This window comes from Hyperolius riggenbachi, chromosome 2 (genome assembly GCF_040937935.1).
Source record: "Hyperolius riggenbachi isolate aHypRig1 chromosome 2, aHypRig1.pri, whole genome shotgun sequence".
NCBI lineage: Eukaryota > Metazoa > Chordata > Amphibia > Anura > Hyperoliidae > Hyperolius > Hyperolius riggenbachi.
Window position 1 is genome coordinate 349,665,003 of NC_090647.1, and position 18,413 is coordinate 349,683,415.

Sequence of the window (18,413 nt, forward strand, 5' to 3'; positions counted from 1 at the left end):
TGGACCCTTGAGCCAGCGGAAGACAAACCAAGTCGAAAGCATTTGCCAAGAATGTTTTACGGAGGGCAAGTTTTTTTGCCCTTTTTTTAAATTTTTTGAAAATGATAGATGGTTGTATTTTTAAATTGTTTGAAAGTTTAGATGGTTGTATTTTTAAATTGTTTGAAAGTTTAGATGGTTGTATTTTTAAATTGTTTAAAAGTGTATCCATTCAAGTGCAAGTTATGCACTGACTGCCAGGTATAATGTGCAGTCACAGATGCAGTGAAAGGTATGCAGTGACTGCAAACAGCCGTTTGTGTAGTGACGGCCATGCTGGACTGGTGCGCACCATGACGAGAGTGCAGGTGATGGTGGCTTTTCAGCCCATATGCTCGCCCGGCTGATGTAGCTGAATGACAGAACAGTGACTGTCCAGCTGATCAAATTTGGTCTGACCACAATGAAGCAACAACCTTATTATCTTTTGTGTGCCACCCCCACCCGAGACACTCAAATAGCCGGCGGTCATTGCTTCATTGTGATGCGCAAGCCCCTTCACCGCGGCAAGGTAATGATCACGAAGGGGGATGGGCACATGTACACGCACCAGAAAAATTAGTGTAGCGGCCGCTGCTAGCAGCAGCCTTAAAAATTCAGGAATCCGCCTAGAGTCCTGGACCCTGTTGGTAGTGGCGGAGAAGGCAGTCAAGCGGCCTGCAGGCAGAAAAGGTGTGTGTGGGGACTGACTTAGTCTTCGGTCATGCAGTAGCCCTCCGTGATCCATTCCTCATTCATTTTGATAAAGGTCAGGTACTGAACACTGTCGTGACTTAGGCGACTTCTCTTCTCAGTAACTATGCCTCCAGCTGCACTGAAGGTCCTTTCGGACAGGACGCTTGCGGCAGGGCAAGAGAGAAGTTGTATGGCAAATTGGGACAGCTCTGGCCACAGGTCAAGCCTGCGCAACCAGTAGTCCAAGGGTTCATCGTCGCTTTTCGCAGAGTCTACATCCACACTCAAGGCCAGGTAGTCGGCTACCTGCCGCTCCAGGCGTTGTTGGAGGGTGGATCCGGAAGGATTATGGCAAGGAGTTGGACTAAAGAATGTCCGCATGTCCGACATCACCCTGAGATCGCTGGAGCGTCCTGTCCTTGCTTGCGTGGACTTGGGAGGAGGAGGGTTACTGCCAGTGGTACCTTGATTGCGTTTTGCAGCCACATCACCCTTAAATGCATTGTAAAGCATCATCGACAGCTTGTTCTGCAAGTGCTGCATCCTTTCCGCCTTATGTTGAGTTGCTAACAGGTCCGACACTTTGTGCCTGTACCGAGGGTCTAGTAGCGTGGCCACCCAGTACAGGTCATTCGTCTTGAGTTTTTTGATACAGGGGTCCCTCAACAGGCTGGACAACATGAAAGAGGACATCTGCACAAAGCTAGATGCAGATGTACTCTCCATCTCCTCTTGCTCTTCCTCAGTGACGGGACGCAACTCCTCTTCCTCCCCCCAGCCACGAACAATACCGTCGGAACGTGGAGCAGCAGAAGCCCCCTGTGATGGCTGCCGCGGTTGTTCTCCTTCCGCCGCCTCTTCCTCCTCCACAGAAACACCTTCCTCATCATCACCGTCATCAGAGTCTGACTCCTCTCCTTCCCCACACGACTCCTCTTCTTTCTCCTCCTCCCCCCTCTGTGCTGCCGCCGGTGTTGTGGAAACATCGGGTTCGTGTGTAAATGGCTCCCACGACTCCTGCTGCCCTAACTCTTCTTGTTCACGCTCCTCCACAGCTGTATCCACCACTCACGGCACGCTCCAGGAAGTAGGCGTAGGGGATCAAGTCGCTGATGGTGCCCTCATCGCGACTCACCAGTTTGGTCACCTCCTCAAAGGGCTCCATGACCCTGCATGCATTTCGCATCAGTGTCCAGTTGTTGGGCCACAACATCCCCATCCTCCCAGATTGTGTCCTTGTACTGTAATGATACAGGTACTGGGTGACGGCTTTCTCCTGGTCTAGCAGGCAAGAGAACATCAGCAGGGTGGAATTCCAGCGAGTCGGGCTATCGCAAATCAGGCGTCTCACCGGCAAGTTGATTCTACGCTGAATCTCCGTAAAGCATGCCATGGCCTTGTAAGAGCGCCTGAAATGCCCACACAACTTCCTGGCCTGCTTCAGGACGTCCTCTAAGCCTGGGTACTTGGACACAAATCTTTGCATGACCAGATTAGGCACATGTGCCATGCAGGGTATGTGTGTCAGCTTTCCCAAGTTCAACGCAGCAATGAGATTGCTGCCGTTGTCACACACTACGTTGCCGATCTCAAGCTTGTGCGGGGTCAGCCATTGCTCCACCTGTTTGTTAAGAGCAGCCAGGAGAGCTGCTCCAGTGTGACTCTCCGCTTTCAGGCAAGACATGTCTAACACTGCATGATACCGTCGCACCTGGCATGCAGCATAGGCCCTGGGGTGCTGGGGCTGTGTAGCTGGAGAGAAGATGGCGGCACCAGCCAAGGAGGAGGATGACGACAGCGAAGCGGTGATAGCAGGTGGAGAGGAGGTGGCTGGAGGCCTGCATGCAAGCCGTGGAGGTGTGACAAGTCGGTCCTCTGCGCAGCCACGTACTCCCTGCTTGCTGCCATCGGTCACCAGGTTGACCCAATGGGCTGTGTATGTAATGTAGTGGCCCTGCCCGTGCTTGGCAGACCAGGCATCCGTGGTCAGGTGGACCCTTGACCCAACGCTGTGTGCCAGAGATGACACTACTTGCCTCTCAGCTGCACGGTACAGTTTGGGTATGGCCTTTTGTGAAAAATAATTGCGGCCTGGTATCTTCCACTGCGGTGTACCAATGGCCACAAACTTACGGAAAGCCTCCGACTCCACCAGCTTGTATGGTAATAGCTGGCGAGCTAATAGTTCCGCCACGCCAGCTGTCAGACGCCGGGCAAGAGGGTGACTGGCAGACATTTGCTTCTTACGCTCAAATACTTCCTTCACGGACAGCTGGGTACTGCTGTGGGCAGAGGAGAAGGAACCGCTGAAGGGAAGAGGCGGTGTGGAGGAGGGTGGCTGTGAAGGTGCAAGGGAGAAAGTGGATGAAGACGATGCACCTGAAAGAGGAAGAGGAGAAGGAGGGTGGCTTGTCTTTTGAGGGGTGCTGCTTTTCCTCTTGCCATAGCTGTTTGTGCCTTCTCTCCAGGTGCCTTTCGTAAGGCACTTGTCCCTACGTGAGAGTTGGCCTTTCCACGGCTCAATTTTTGCTGGCAGAGACAACAGATGGCTTTGCTCCGATCTGAGACACACACACGTTAAAAAATTTCCAAACCGCTGAGCCCCCCTGGGCTGATGGCGCTACGGTGGCATCAGCAGCTGACGTTGAAGGGCATGTTGGCTGTCTGGCCATAGCTGGCGATACATGGCGCCGGACACTGCCCACAGCTGTTTCTGAGGACGAGTTCCCTCTGCTTCTATCATGGAGTCGTCTCCTCCTAATCCACTCTGACTACTCCTCTGACCTGTCCCCCTGGTCATCTCCTCTACCGGGAACATATTTGGTATCCGTATAATCGTCATCATAATCCTCCTGGCCAGCTGCGCTTTCCTCAGAAACCTCCTCAACTGCACCAACTTCAGGTAGTCCATCATCCACATCCACACACGTTACGTCCATACTATCGCCACCTAACTTAGACGTAGGAGGTGGTGTACCTGCGCCTTCTTCTTGTTGTTGCAGTAGTGGCTGTGAATCGGTGATTTCACCACCACCACCAAATAACTCCTGCGAAGTGTCAAATGCAGCGGATGTGGTGCTTGTTGTAGCGCTGGTGGCTGCGGGAGATGAGGTGTTCTGTGTTAAATACTCAATCACCTCCTCACGATTTTGGGAAGTGATGGCACGTGCCTTCTTCTGAGCACTGTATTTTGGGGCAGGTCCGCACGAAATCACAGCAACACCACCTCGCACAGACCTGCCGGTGCCTGGTGGCCTTCCTCTGGGTCTGCCTCTACCTCTTCCTCTACCTGGTTTGTCCATTTTGTCCATCTCGGGGGGATGCTAGGTATATGCAGTGAGCTGGGTTTACTCAACACAACAGGTAGTTATGTGCACTGATGAGGTGGGTTAAGTAAACGCAACAGGTAGTAGGTATATGCAGTGAGCTGGGTTCACTCAACACAACAGGTAGTAGGTATATGCAGTGAGCTGGGTTCACTCAACACAACAGGTAGTTATGTGCAGTGATGAGGTGGGTTAAGTAAAAACAGGTAGTAGGTATATGCAGTGAGCTGGGTTCACTCAACCCAACAGGTAGTAGGTATATGCAGTGAGCTGGGTTCACTCAACACAACAGGTAGTAGGTATATGCAGTGAGCTGGGTTCACTCAACACAACAGGTAGTAGGTATATGCAGTGAGCTGGGTTCACTCAACACTACAGGTAGTTATGTGCAGTGATGAGGTGGGTTAAGTAAACACAACAGGTAGTAGGTATATGCAGTGAGCTGGGTTCACTCAACACAACAGGTAGTTATGTGCAGTGATGAGGTGGGTTAAGTAAACACAACAGGTAGTAGGTATATGCAGTGAGCTGGGTTCACTCAACACAACAGGTAGTAGGTATATGCAGTGAGCTGGGTTCACTCAACACTACAGGTAGTAGGTATATGCAGTGAGCTGGGTTCACTCAACACAACAGGTAGTAGGTATATGCAGTGAGCTGGGTTCACTCAACACAACAGGTAGTAGGTATATGCAGTGAGCTGGGTTCACTCAACACAACAGGTAGTAGGTATATGCAGTGAGCTGGGTTCACTCAACACTACAGGTAGTTATGTGCAGTGATGAGGTGGGTTAAGTAAACACAACAGGTAGTAGGTATATGCAGTGAGCTGGGTTCACTCAACACAAAGCTAGGTATATGCAGTGATGAGGTAGGTTAAGTAAACACAACAGGTACTGGGTATATGCAGTACTGGGTAGTACAATGTGCAGCTCCCTGTCACACACACAGGCAGTCAGTCACTGAATGTGCTGGGCTGCTGGCAGTGGCACACACACACTATCAATTAGCAAGGCTGTGCATGCAACAAAAGTGTCAGTTTGACACACAGTAAAAAAAAAAAAAAAGTACAGGATGAGCTCTGACAAGAGCTAGGGTGCTATAAAGCAATAACAATCAGCCAGGAGCAAACTAAGCAGCCAAGAACCTAACTAATCTGTCCCTAGAAGAACAAGTCTGCAGCAGCTGTCCCTTTCCTCTCACTAGCAGGCACACGAATGAGTGTAATGGCCGCCGGACCCTGCCTTATATAAGGGGGGGGGGGTGGGGCTCCAGGGCTTACTGTAGCCTGAATGGCTACAATGTGCCTGCTGACTGTGATGCAGAGGGTCAAAGTTGACTCTCATAGTGCATTATGGGGCGAATCGAACTTCCGGAAAAGTTCGCCTGGCGCAGGCAAACGCGAACCCCCAATGTTCGCCTGGAACCGTTCGCCGGCGAACCGTTCGCTACATCTCTAGCCACAGTGCACCCCCCCCCCCAAAAAAAAAAAAAAAAAACACGCCCTCAGACTCAGCATAAGTAGATAGCCAGGTATAGGTGCCCCCAATATAGGATCTCATGTGTAGTGCCCTCGATATAGATTGCCAAGCATAGGTGCCCCCAGTATAGGAAGTCAGTTGAAGGTCTCCATCCCCCCCCATAGGTAGCCAGGTGTAGGTGCCTCCAGTATAGGTAGCCAGGTGTAGGTACCCCCAGTATAGGTAGCCAGCTATATGTGCCCCCAGTATAGGAAATCAGGTGTAGGTATCCTCAGTATAGGCAACCAGCTATAAGCGCTATATATATATATATATATTAGATAGATAGATAGATAGATAGATAGATAGATAGAGAGAGAGAGAGATTTAGGGCCTGATTCACAAAGCGGTGCTAACAGTTAGCACCCTGGTGAAAAGCCCTTTATCATGCCTAAACTCAGTTTAGGCATGATAAGTTTAGGTGTGATAAGTTTAAGTACCAACTGCGTTAGCACCGCAGTGCACAGCTGATCAAAAGTTTTACGCTAGCAAAGTCTGGTGCACTTCGTATATAGTTTAATGGCGCTGCTTTGCGTGCGGGACTTTGCAAGCGATGTAAACGTATCTAAACTTATCATGCCTAAACTTATCACACCTAAACTTATCATGCCTAAACTTATCACACCTAAACTGGCTTTTCACCAGAGTGGTGCAATGGTTATCATGCCTAAAGTCTCTAACTGGGTTAGCACCGCTTTGTGAATCGAGCCCTTAGTATCCATGTTTTAGAATGGAAAGTATACAGGAATAAAAAAGTCTTTCCCCTCCTGGACAATACTCTACTGCTACTTCCTGTACATTGTATTGTATTGTATTGTATTGTGTGTATTTAAACCAGGGAGCAGCTGCAGTAATTGCAGCTTGTGGTGTTTCGTGACCTGATCGCTATCTGCCTTGATTCCTGAACCCTGTTGATGACCCTGGCTTGTATGACTATCCGATCTGTTGCCGACCTCTGCTCCATCCGACTTCCCGCTCTGGTACCGACTTTGGCTTGTCTGAGGATCCGCTCTGTTACTGACCTATGCTGTGTCCGAGTTCCTGATCTGCTGTCAACCCCTGCTACGCTAACTGACCGAGAGCTGTGCTGGAGACCACCCGGTTATTCATTAAGACTCCCTGGTGTTGGTTCAGCCTGCCACCCGTTCCTTCATCAGAGATATACTTCATCAGCATCTGAAGTACACGGATCATTATCCGCATCTCCGGCTCTCTTGCCATTCGCTGCCTTGCGCTTCCTGTTCCAACCTCAGGGGTAATTGGCAGTGACCTGCAAGAGAAGCTGTCCTCCACGTCTTGGTATCCGAAGATTCAGGTACGTGAGTTCAACTAACCTGACAGAATACTACAGCCACAAAATGGATACTGCGGAGGTTTCCGCTCAGTCAACTTTGTGCAATCAAGTTGCAGCACTCACAGACTTCATTAAGCAATTACAAACCGGATACAATCATCTAGAAGGTCGTCTGGATTCTCTTGCTTCCATCGCTTCAACTCCTCCAGCAAATCCTCCTCCTGCACCAGTAGTTCCAGCCCCACCTGCTGCAACTCCATTGCTACTTCCTGCACCTGAGCCATGTGTTCCGTTACCTGAACGTTTTTCTGGTGACTGATCGTGCCAAATACAGAGCTTTTAAAAATGCCTGCCAGCTGTTCTTCTCTTTACAACCCAAAACATTTGCGAGTGAAGAAACTCAAGTAAGATTTGTTATCTCACTATTATTAGAGGAACCTCAGGCTTGGGCTCATAATCTCATGGAACGGAAAGATCCTGCTCTGATCTCAGTAGCTGAGTTTTTCAAAGCCATGTCAACCCTATATGATGATCCCCAGAAATAAATCACAGCAGAGTCTACCTTAAGACATATTCGCCAGGGCCTTAGGCCTGTTGAGGAATACATGGCAGAATTTCGCCGCTGGTCTATAGATACTACATGGAACGACTCTGCCCTTCGCTATCAGTATCGTATGGGACTTTCCGAGAGTTTAAGGGATGAGATAGCTTGGGTTGGAATACCAGAGACATTAGAAGGCCTGATTCAATTATCAATTCAAATAGACCGAAGATTCCATGAACGTCAACTTGAAAAAGCGGGATTTTCCCGTCCACCCTGGTTCTCTTCTGCCAGTACCAATCCAACTAGTTCTCCCACCCAAACCTATCAAGGTGCGTCTGCCGATTCCAGTGAGCCAATGCAGTTAGGAATGATGCGTCCATCCCTCTCTCCTGATGAAAGAAACCGTTGCAGAAAGGAAAATCTCTGCATGTACTGTGGAAATCCTGGACACTATGTGAGATCATGCCCTGTGAAATCATCAGGTAAGAAAACAACTTCACCAAGTGAACTCTATGTTCCTGTTTCTGGCAGTGATAATAATTTCACTCTATTACCTTACAGTTCCCAGGAGGGATCGTTAAAACATCTGCCATCTTGGACTCTGGTGCTTGCAGTTGTTTTCTTGACTGCAGTTTTGCCGCCTCTCATCAAATCCCTCTTCAGCACCGTTCCTCTCCGCTACATATCCATCTTGCAGATGGTTCATCAATTAGTTCCGGACCAGTTACATTCTAAACCATTCCGATCCTCTCTACCCTACAAACAGCATTCCGAATGACTAAAGTTTGATGTTGTCTCCTCACCAATATATCCTGTTATTTTGGGACTGCCTTGGTTTAAAGCACACAATCCAGTTATCAACTGGTCCACCAAACAAGTTACCTTTTCTTCAGACTATTGTCATAGACACTGCATCCAATCTAACAGTCCGAATCCAGTCAATGTTTTGTTAAATGTCTCAGATATCTCAGCTCTTGTTCCAATCAGTTATCACGAATATCTGGATGTGTTCGATAAACAGAAAGCAGAGCAGCTACCTCCTCATCGTCCATACGATTGTCCAATCTATTTACTCCCAGGATCTCCAATTCCGTATGGTCGTACCTTTTCTCTTTCTGAACCTGAGGAAAAAGCATTAAAAGATTATATTACTGAAAATCTAGCCAAGGGATTCATCCATCCTTCTTCGTCTCCGGCAGGTGCTGGGATTTTTTTTGTTGAAAAGAAAGACAAAACTCTCAGACCATGTATAGATTACAGAGACTTGAATAAAATCACGGTCAAGAACCGCTATCCGTTACCTTTGATGTCAGATCTTTTTCAGAAATTGCGGGAAGCGAAAAATTTTTCAAAACTCGATCTACAAGGAGCATATAATCTTATACGAATCCGGGCAGGTGAGGAGTGGAAGACAGCCTTCAGGTCAAAATGTTGACACTTTGAATATCTGGTTATGCCGTTCGGCTTATGTAATGCTCCTGCCACTTTTCAGCATTTTATGAATGATGTCCTCAAAGACTTCATCGATTATTTCGTCATTGTTTACTTAGATGATATTCTGATCTTTTCTGATAATTTGGAGAATCATCGAAATCAAGTAATACAGGTTTTGGAATGATTACGTCTGCACAAGTTATACGTCAAGGCAGAAAAGTGTGAATTCGAGAAGCATAGTATTCAGTTCCTAGGCCTTGTCATTTCCTCGCAGTGTATCGCAATGGATCCACAGAAAGTTCAGGCAGTTCTGGACTGGCGTCCTCCAAGTGACAAGAAAGGTGTGCAAAGATTTGTAGGGTTTGCAAACTTCTACAGGAAATTTATTAAAGGAGTCTCAGCTATTATCCTTCCTATCACACAGCTCACCCGTCAACAAATAAAGTTTGTATGGTCTGTAGAAGCATAACAAGCATTTGAAAAATTAAAAGTGCCTTTCACATCGGCACCCATCCTTAAACATCCAGATCCATTACTACCATATATCCTGGAAGTTGATGCATCCGAATCAGCAGTGGGAGCACTTCTCTCACAGAGGCAGGGAGCAAAATCATTGTTACATCCTGTTGCATTCTTTACCAAGAAATTAAGTGAGTCTGAAAGGAATTATGACGTTGCAGACCGGGAACTACTGGCGATCAAGGAAGCCTTAGAAGAATGGAGGTATTTGTTAGAGGGAGCAAGTCAACCAATAATGATATATACGGATCATAAGAACCTAGAGTATTTAAAGACTGCTAAAAGGCTGAATCTTTGGCAGGCAAGATGGGCACTTTTTTTTTTCCCGGTTCAATTGCCACATCACTTTCCGTCCTGGTCCAAAGAATGTAAAGGCTGATGCCTTATCTCGCATGTTCTTGGAAGACTCAACCTCAGAAACCTGATACAATTCTCAACTTTTTGTTAATACAAGCAGACTTGATTGGGAGACTTAAGGTAGCCATACACTGGTCGATTTGCCATCAGATTCGACCAACAGATAGATCCCTCTCTGATCGAATCTGATCAGAGAGGGATCGTATGGCTACCTTTACTGCAAACAGATTGTGAACCGATTTCAGCCTGAAACCGTTCACAATCTGTTGTGGTGGTGGTGCTGCCGCCGCTCCCCCCCTGCCCGCATACATTACCTGCTCCGCCGGCGCGACTCCAGTCCCCAGGTCTCCGCTGTCTTCTCCGCTCTGGTCTCCAGGTCCGGAATGCTTTACTTCTTTCTGCCCGGCAGGAAGTTTAAACAGTAGAGCGCCCTCTACTGTTTAAACTTCCTGCCGGGCAGGAGGAACTGAAGCATGCCGGAGACCAGAGCGGAGAAGAAGCAGCGGTGACAGCGGGGGCAGTCGCGCCGGCGGAGCAGGTAATGTATTGCCTCTCTATTGCGTCGGGCACTCGAACGCCGATAGCAACGCGCTCCCTACCCGCGGGCGATCGACGGTAATTTTCCACACGGAGCGATTGACGGGATCGGATGAAATGGATTGAAATTCGGCGTGTAGCGCAAACGATTGGCAGCAGATTCGATCCCAGTGATTGAATCTGCTGTCGAAACGGCGGCAAATCGGGCCAGTGTATGGCCAGCTTTAAGGCTGAATCAGCATCTTCGCCAGAAGTGGGAAGATTTATACTTAAAGATTGACTGTATTTCTTCCAGAATAAAATATTTGTTCCCAAGAAATGTTGTGTGGAAATACTTCAGACCTTGCATGATCATCCATTAGCAGGACATTTTGGGGTAAGGAAGACTGTGGAATTAATCAAGAGATCATTCTGGTGGCCTGGAAGGATTCCTGACTGCAAGAATTATGTGGATACCTGTGTTACTTGTAACCGAAGTAAAACCTCACAAAATAAGCCTTGGGGTTTATTGAATCCGTTCCCTATTCCAGAGAGACTCTGGAGTTCTATATCTATGGACTTTATTGTAGAATTACCACCATCTGAAGGGTTCACAACTATCTCTTCGTAGTAGTTGATCGATTATCCAAAATGGCCCATTTCATTCCTATGAAGGGTACTCCATCTGCTTTGTCCACAGCTAATACGTTTATCAAAGACATTGTTAAATTACATGGAGTTCCTGGTGACATTATCTCAGATAGGGGAGTACAGTTCACTTCAAGATTTTGGAAATAATTATGCAAAGCCTTAAATATTAACTTCAGTATTCATCAGCTTATCATCCACAAACCAATCGACAAACAGAACGTACTAATCAATCTCTGGAACAATATCTCCGCTGCTTTTCATCATTTGTACAGGACAATTGAGCTTCTCTCCTTCCTCTTGCAGAGTTTGCGTATAACAATTCGGTTCACTCTTCCACCAACCAAGCACCGTTCTTCTCCAATTATGGGTTTCATCCAACTTTTCTACCAGATATGATTATTGAATCCACAGTACCCGCAGTTGAAGACAAGAGGAGGTTTTGGGAAGAGAATAATAAACTGTTACAAGATACCATGGCTCCGGCCCAGGAAAGATTTAAAGGGGAACTGAAGAGAGAGGTATATGGAGGCTGTCATGTTTATTTCCTTTTAAAGAGACTCTGTAACAAATTTTTCAGCCTTAGTTCTTCTATCCTATAAGTTCCTATGCCTGTTCTAATCTGCTCTGGCTTACTGCAGTCTTTCCTAACTGCACTGTCTCTGTAATAAATCAATGTATCTTTCCTCTGTCCTGTTTGTCGGGCTAAGGATTGATTGTGTGGAATGTGCAGGGCTGCTTGTGATTGGTAGAAGCGATACACACCCTCTGCAGGCCCCCTGCACACTGTGAATGACTCATACACTATGCTTAGCTGAGCCTATTAGAAGCTGGTTAGTTTGTTTGTAAACACTGCCTAAAACTGTTAATTACAAGCCAGGATTGCAGCAGAGAGTGGCAGAAACAGCACAGAGGGGCACAGGAGAAAATAATGAATAGAATGGTATGCTTTTTATTGTAAGAATATTAGAGTACAGATTCTCTTTAATCAATACCAGTTGCCTGGCAGCCCTGCTGGTCTATTTCTCTGCAGTAGTATCTGATTAAAACCAGAAACAAGCATGCAGCTAGTCTTGTCAGATCAGACTTATAAGTCTGATCCACTGAAACACCTGATCTGCTGCATGCTTGTTCAGGGGCTATGGCTAATAGTATTAGAGGCAGAGGATCAGCAGGGCTGCCAGGCAACTGGTATTGTCTAAAAGGAAATAAACATGACAGCCTCCATATACCTCTCTCTTCAGTTCCCCTTTAAGCATTATGCAGACATTCACAGAAGAGGAGATCTAAAGTTGTAGGTGGGGGATCTAATTTGGCTGGCAACCAAGAATTTGAAACTGCCCTGTCCATCCAAGAAGTTAGGACCAAAATGTATTGGTCCTTTTCCTGTGAAGAGAAGTATTAACCCTGTAACTTTTGAACTGTCGCTACCTAAGAAATATAGGATTCATCCTGTATTCCATGTATCCTTATTGAAACCAGCACTGAATAACCAGTTTCCGGATCGTCAGGAGGATCCACCACCACCAATAATAGTTGATGAGCAAGAGGAGTATGAGGTAGAAGCAATACTGGATTCTAGGAGAAGAGGCAACAAGACTCAGTACCTTATTAAGTGGAAAGGATATGGTCCAGAGGACAACACTTGGGAACCAGCCTCTGAGGTACACGCCAAGAGACTAGTTAAGAACTTTCATCTGCGGTACCCAGGTAAACCAGCCCCAAGGGGCATCCGGAAGCTGCCCTTAAGGGGGGGGCACTGTCACGGTCACTAACCTTGGTCTGGCGGCGGCAGGTACACACGGGGGTCCAGCGCGTGCGTGCATGTGTTGACATGCTCTCGTTCCGGGGGGTGTGTTGATGCGCCTCGCGTCCGCTGACGCATGCGTACGGGGGTCCGCGTTGGACGCGGATTCTTTGTGCGCGTGTGCTAGAGTGACGTGTAGCACGTCGCGTCCACTAGCGCATGCGTATGATGGTCCGCGTTGGAGGCGGATCTTTGTGCGCGTGCGCTGGCGTGGCGCGTAAGTACGTACGCGCATGCATACACCATTTTGGCGCCTAGAGGCCTATTTAAACCAGGGAGCAGCACTCACAACTTGCTGTAGTATTGCAGCTTGTGTTGTTTCGTGACCTGATCGCTATCTGCCCTGATTCCTGAACCCTGTTGATGACCCTGGCTTGAATGACTATCCGATCTGTTGCCGACCTCTGCTCCATCCGACTTCCCGCTCTGGTACCGACTTTGGCTTGTCGGAGGATCCGCTCTGTTACTGACCTATGCTGTGTCCGAGTTCCTGATCTGTCAACCCCTGCTACGCTAACTGACCGAGAGCTGTGCTGGAGACAACCCGTTTATTCATTAAGACTCCCTGGTGTTGGTTCATCCTGCCACCCGTTCCTTCATCAGAGATATACTTCATCAGCCACTGAAGTACACGGATCATCATCCGCATCTCCGGCTCTCCTGCCATTCGCTGCCTTGCGCTTCCTGTTCCAACCTCTGGGGCAATTGGCAGTGACCTGCAAGAGAAGCTGTCCTCCACGTCTCGGTATCCGAAGATTCAGGTACGTTAGTTCAACTAACCTGACAGACTGGAGGCATTGTCACAGTAAGTCGCAGGGAGAAGGCCCCCTATATGCTACTACAAAGCCTCAGGCTTTCATGTGTGTCCCTTGGAGGTATGTCCAATTAAATTACAGGGAAGAGGCAGAAAAAAGACCTGCACAAATTTCCAGCTTGTACCCCTTAGGCCGCTTTTAAACTTAACCTGCAGTCTTAAATATATTGGTTGTGCGGCACGCATGTGCAGAACTAAATTAATACAATGGGGAAACCTGGGAGTCCCAGTGATACTTCCTGTCCAGCATGGAATACGTCAGTGGGCAAAGGGCGTGGGGGGGGGGGGGGGGTTGGTGTTGTCAGCGTTAAGCATATGACTGTGTCAGCACACTCTGCAGCAATAAATTACATTGTCTGCATTGCGATTTGGCAGAGAATCAGACCGCAAATGCAATGGCCAACTGTAGAACCAGCCTAAATCTTACCCCTACTGGCAACAGCCAGTCACTGAGGTTTGTTGGCGAAATATCCTTTTGCCCTATTTTTGGGAAACGTATTTTTCTATGAGAGGAACCCCTCTGTACCCCAGAGGACACAGTAAAACCCACTAAAGGAACTATTTTATTATTTCTAAACCGGTTTGAGTCTAATGTTTTCCTTTTAGAAGGCTGTTCTAACACTGTATCTGGATCTGGATCAGGACTTAAAAGAAGGTCCCTTTTAAAATAGATATCACAGAATCCAGTTGTAGCAGAGGAATCTCCTCCAATTGAACCAGACAGCTGTTCTGATTGTATTAGCCAAGGCTGAAAATCTTGCAGCCTCGTAAACAGATTCTGTTGACACATCCACAACAATGGCGACTGATTCAGTGCCTGAGGAAAAAGGTCCGTACACACGCAGGACTGGAGGCAACGACGGGTCCGTCGTCACCTCCCGCTGGGTGGGCGTTCCAGTGACAGTCTGGTGTGTGTACAGTCTGTCTGCAGACTGATACGGCTGTTTCTGAGCGATCCGCCCGACTGTACACACGCCGGACTGACGCTGGAATGCCCACCCAGTGGGAGGTGATGACGGACCCGTCGTTGCCTCCAGTCCGGTGTGTGTACAGACCTAAAGATGCTAAAATCACCTCTCTACAAATATCTGACCTAAAAAGGACAATCGCGAAAAAAATGTTCAAGTTTAAAATACATACATGCATACATGCCAAAAAGTGTGATAACCAGGGCTGTGGAGTATAAGCAATTTTTGGGGGTACCTGGAGTTGGAGTCAGGAAAAATAAATGCATCGACTCCGACTCCTGATCAATTTAAATTGTAATTCAAAGAAAAAAGTATGATAAAATGTTCTATTTCTCAGATAATAAACATCATAAATAAGTTATACGGTATATACAGTAATAGCAGTGCTAAGTCCACAAAAATGATATAAACCAATCAAAAAATAAGTTGTTTGTGCTGCTGCAGTAAAGCAGTCACTGTATTTTTAAATCATATATACATCTTATTGTGACTGTATAGTTGTGCTGATAAGTTTATATACCCTGGCAGAATTTATAATTTTGGAACCATTTTTCAAAGAACACGAATCATAACACAAAAACGTCTCTTTTACTAATGGTTAGTGGTTGGCTGAAGCCATTTATTGTCAAACGACTGTGTTTACTCTTTTTCAATCAAAAAAAAACTACTCAAATAACACTGATCAAAAGTATATATATTTATTAGTTCTTAATACCGTACCATGTATTGCCCCTTTATCATCAATCACAGCTTGAAGTCTTTTGTGGTAGTTGTGGATGAGGCTCTTTATCTTTTTCTCAGATGGTAGAGCTGCCCATTCTTCCTGCCAAAAAGCCTCCAGTTCCGGAAACTCTTGGCCTGTCTTGCATGAACTGCACATTTGAGGTCTCCCCAGAGTGGCTCAATGATATGGAGGTCAGTAGACTGAGATAGCCACTTCAGAAACTTCACTTTTTTACCTTTCAATTTTTATTGAAGTTTTCATGAGAAAATACAAAATATAAACAATAAGATAAACAAGGTACAGTTAACAAGAGCAAGTGTCACACTCTAATAGTAATATATAGACATATCACAAGTAAAAACAATATGGAATAAGGTTATTTAAAGAGACATTTGAGATTGGCTTGTGAATCATATTATAGCTGTGTATATTAGAGCTATATAGACTAAAGATTGAGCATCTTAAAACTTAAAGGGATACTGTAGGGGGGTCGGAGGAAAATGAGTTGAACTTACCCGGGGCTTCTAATGGTCCCCCGCAGGCATCCTGTGCCCGCGCAGCCGCTCACTGATGCTCCGGCCCCGCCTCCAGTTCACTTCTGTAATTTCTGACTTTAAAGTCAGAAAACCCCTGCGCCTGCGTTGCTGTGTCCTCGTTCCCGCTGATGTCACCAGGAGTGTATAGCACAAGCCCAGTATGGTCTGTGCCTGCGCAGTAGGCTCCTGGTGACATCAGGGGAAGTGAGGACACGGCAACGCAGGCACAGGGGTTTTCTGACTTTAAAGTCAGAAATTACAGAAGTGAACCGGAGGCGGGGCCGGAGCATCAGTGAGCGGCTGCGCGGGCACAGGATGCCTGCGGGGGACCATTAGAAGCCCCGGGTAAGTTCAACTCATTTTCCCCCGACCCCCCTACAGTATCCCTTTAAACAAAAAAACGTTACTGAAACCAGTGTTCTGGAAATAATATTCTGTAAATCGTGTTTATTACCTCCAATGGATTAGGTTAGGCCAGTGGTTCTTAAACTTTTTTAAGTGAGGGCGCCCTTGATAGCTTTGAAATTTTTTCAAGGCACCCCTCGGCAAAAACTACCAAAATACTGTTATGACCCTTAATACGTAGCACCCCCTCCAAGTAGCTAGTGATGCCTATTAGGCAGAATCCACCTCTAAGTAGTCAGTGACCCCCTCCCCCATTATGCAGTCCCCTGAAACCACAAAAGGATAAGAGTCAACCTTGTAGACCACAAAGACATTTCCCCACATGGGGACTGCAGTAAGTAACAGGATTAAAGGTTAACTGGCAGGTAATGCAGCTGGTTGCATTACCTGATGACACTGTACAAAGGATGGGGATGCATGCCGAGGCACCCCTGGGAGGTGCTCAAGGCGCACCAGGGTGCCGCGGCACCCAGTTTCAGAACCCCTGGGTTAGGCTGATGCTAAAGGCCCATCCTGACATTAGGGACATTTTAATGATAAGACTCACCTGGTTATACCTCTGATTCTATATTCCATATTTAAAGGGAACCTAAACTGAGAAGGATATGGATTTTTCCTTTTAAAATAATACCAGTTACCTGACTCTGTTGCTGATCCTGTGTCTCTAATACTTTTAGCCACAACCCCTCAACAAGCATGAAGATCAGGTACTCTGACTGAAGTCAGACTGGATTAGCTGCATGCTTGTTTCAGGGTTGTGATTCAGCCACCACTACAGCCAAAGAGATCAGCAGGACTGCCAGGCAACTGGTATTGTTTAAATGGAAACCTCCATATCACTCTCAGTTTAGTTTCCCTTTAAATTTAGGTGGGCTTGTTTAACTATATGCTCGATTGTGGGAGGGGAGCTTTCTTTCAAATTAGCAGAACCTTCACTTTCTTTTGCAGTAGCCAGACAGGTCAACTTGGCCTTGTGTTCCGGATCATTGTCATGTTGGAATGTCTAAGTAGGTTTCTTGCTCAGCTTCCTGGCTGATGAGTGCAAATGTTCCTTCAGTATTTTTTAATAACTTACTGCATTCATATTGCCATAAATTCTGACAAATTTCCTGTCTTGTAGCTATGAGAAAACGCGGAAAAGCCGCCATGTGTGCTGAAAGCAAGGCGGCCGATTCCGCGTCCAACGCGGCGGTTTGCACGCGTAGGCACGCATCTGGTAGTTTGGTAGAACGCGGAAAAGCCACCGCATGTTCTAATAGCAAAGCGGCTGTTCCCGCGTCCAAAAGTGGCTGGGTCCGTTAGTCCACATAGATGGATGGAGAGCTACGCGCGCGGGCCAGAAGTCAGGACCTTTATACCAGCAGGGAAGTGTCAGCTGATCAGGACGATCAGCTGATTCCTGCTGGACACATTATTGGCTGAGTAGCTCGGGCGGGGCAGATGAGTCCTGCAACTATATATTCTGCTTGCTTGTCAGTTGCTGGTTGTCTGCCATTGCAAATGCTTTATGTGTTAGCACACAGACCTCAGTCAGATCCCACAGTGTGTTAGAACCAGGAGGACCTGGGAATTCACACGGAGCTAGATTATTCTCGCATTGTATGTTATGCTTTAGACCAGTTCCAGGGTGTTGTGACTACGGACCTCACACCCAAGACTAGGATATTGTGTCAGTTCTATGTTATGCTTTAGACCAGTTCCAGGGTGTTGTGACTACAGACCTCACACTCAAGCTTAGGAAACTGTCTCTATGTTATGTCATGTATGCTAGTTCCAGGGTGCTGTAACTACTTTCCTCACACCCAAGACTAGCACTGTGTATCTTTATTACTTTAGCCCGCCACTAGGGTGTAGAGAGCCAGGATCTCTCATCCAGTAGGGCAAGTTGGTTCACTTAGCAGCAGGGCTTCCTGCAACCTAGCCCAGGCCCCTCTCCTAGGGAGCCATTGGGCTTATAGGGATTCACCCACAGTCCAGGGTGAATTCCCTTCATCTTCCTACCACCAGTTCCTCTGGTGGTTCTCACTCAAAGTGTTACTGTTACACCAAACACTCAGGTGTCCAGAGGTTAGTCATACCTGGATTATTAGTGATTCTGCAGATCATTCATAATCTGGTGTATATCTGCATTACTGGGGAATCTGCAGTTCACCAATAATCAGATTCTCTCTGCGTGTTGACACCAATCATTACAGTAGCTCACAAATCCTCAAAACATCAGCGACAAACCACGTCTCACACTAGGAATGGTACACCTTTCATCTTAGGCTTTGTTGACTTCTCTCCA

At 47.0% G+C, this 18,413-nt stretch overlaps 1 protein-coding gene across 4 annotated transcripts in view; it reads left to right on the forward strand.

The window, feature by feature from the left end:
* Positions 1-18,413, forward strand: part of LOC137546767 (Krueppel-like factor 15) — a 118,162-nt gene that overhangs the window by 50,815 nt on the left and 48,934 nt on the right. Inside the window, exon 2 of one of the 4 annotated variants that reach the window (XM_068269559.1) lies at positions 15,263-15,376. The exons of the other annotated variants lie outside the window; for them this stretch is intronic. Coding sequence (XP_068125660.1) covers positions 15,263-15,376 — 114 coding nt within the window. The remainder of the gene's footprint in view (positions 1-15,262; positions 15,377-18,413) is intronic. 4 annotated transcript variants of the gene reach the window in all.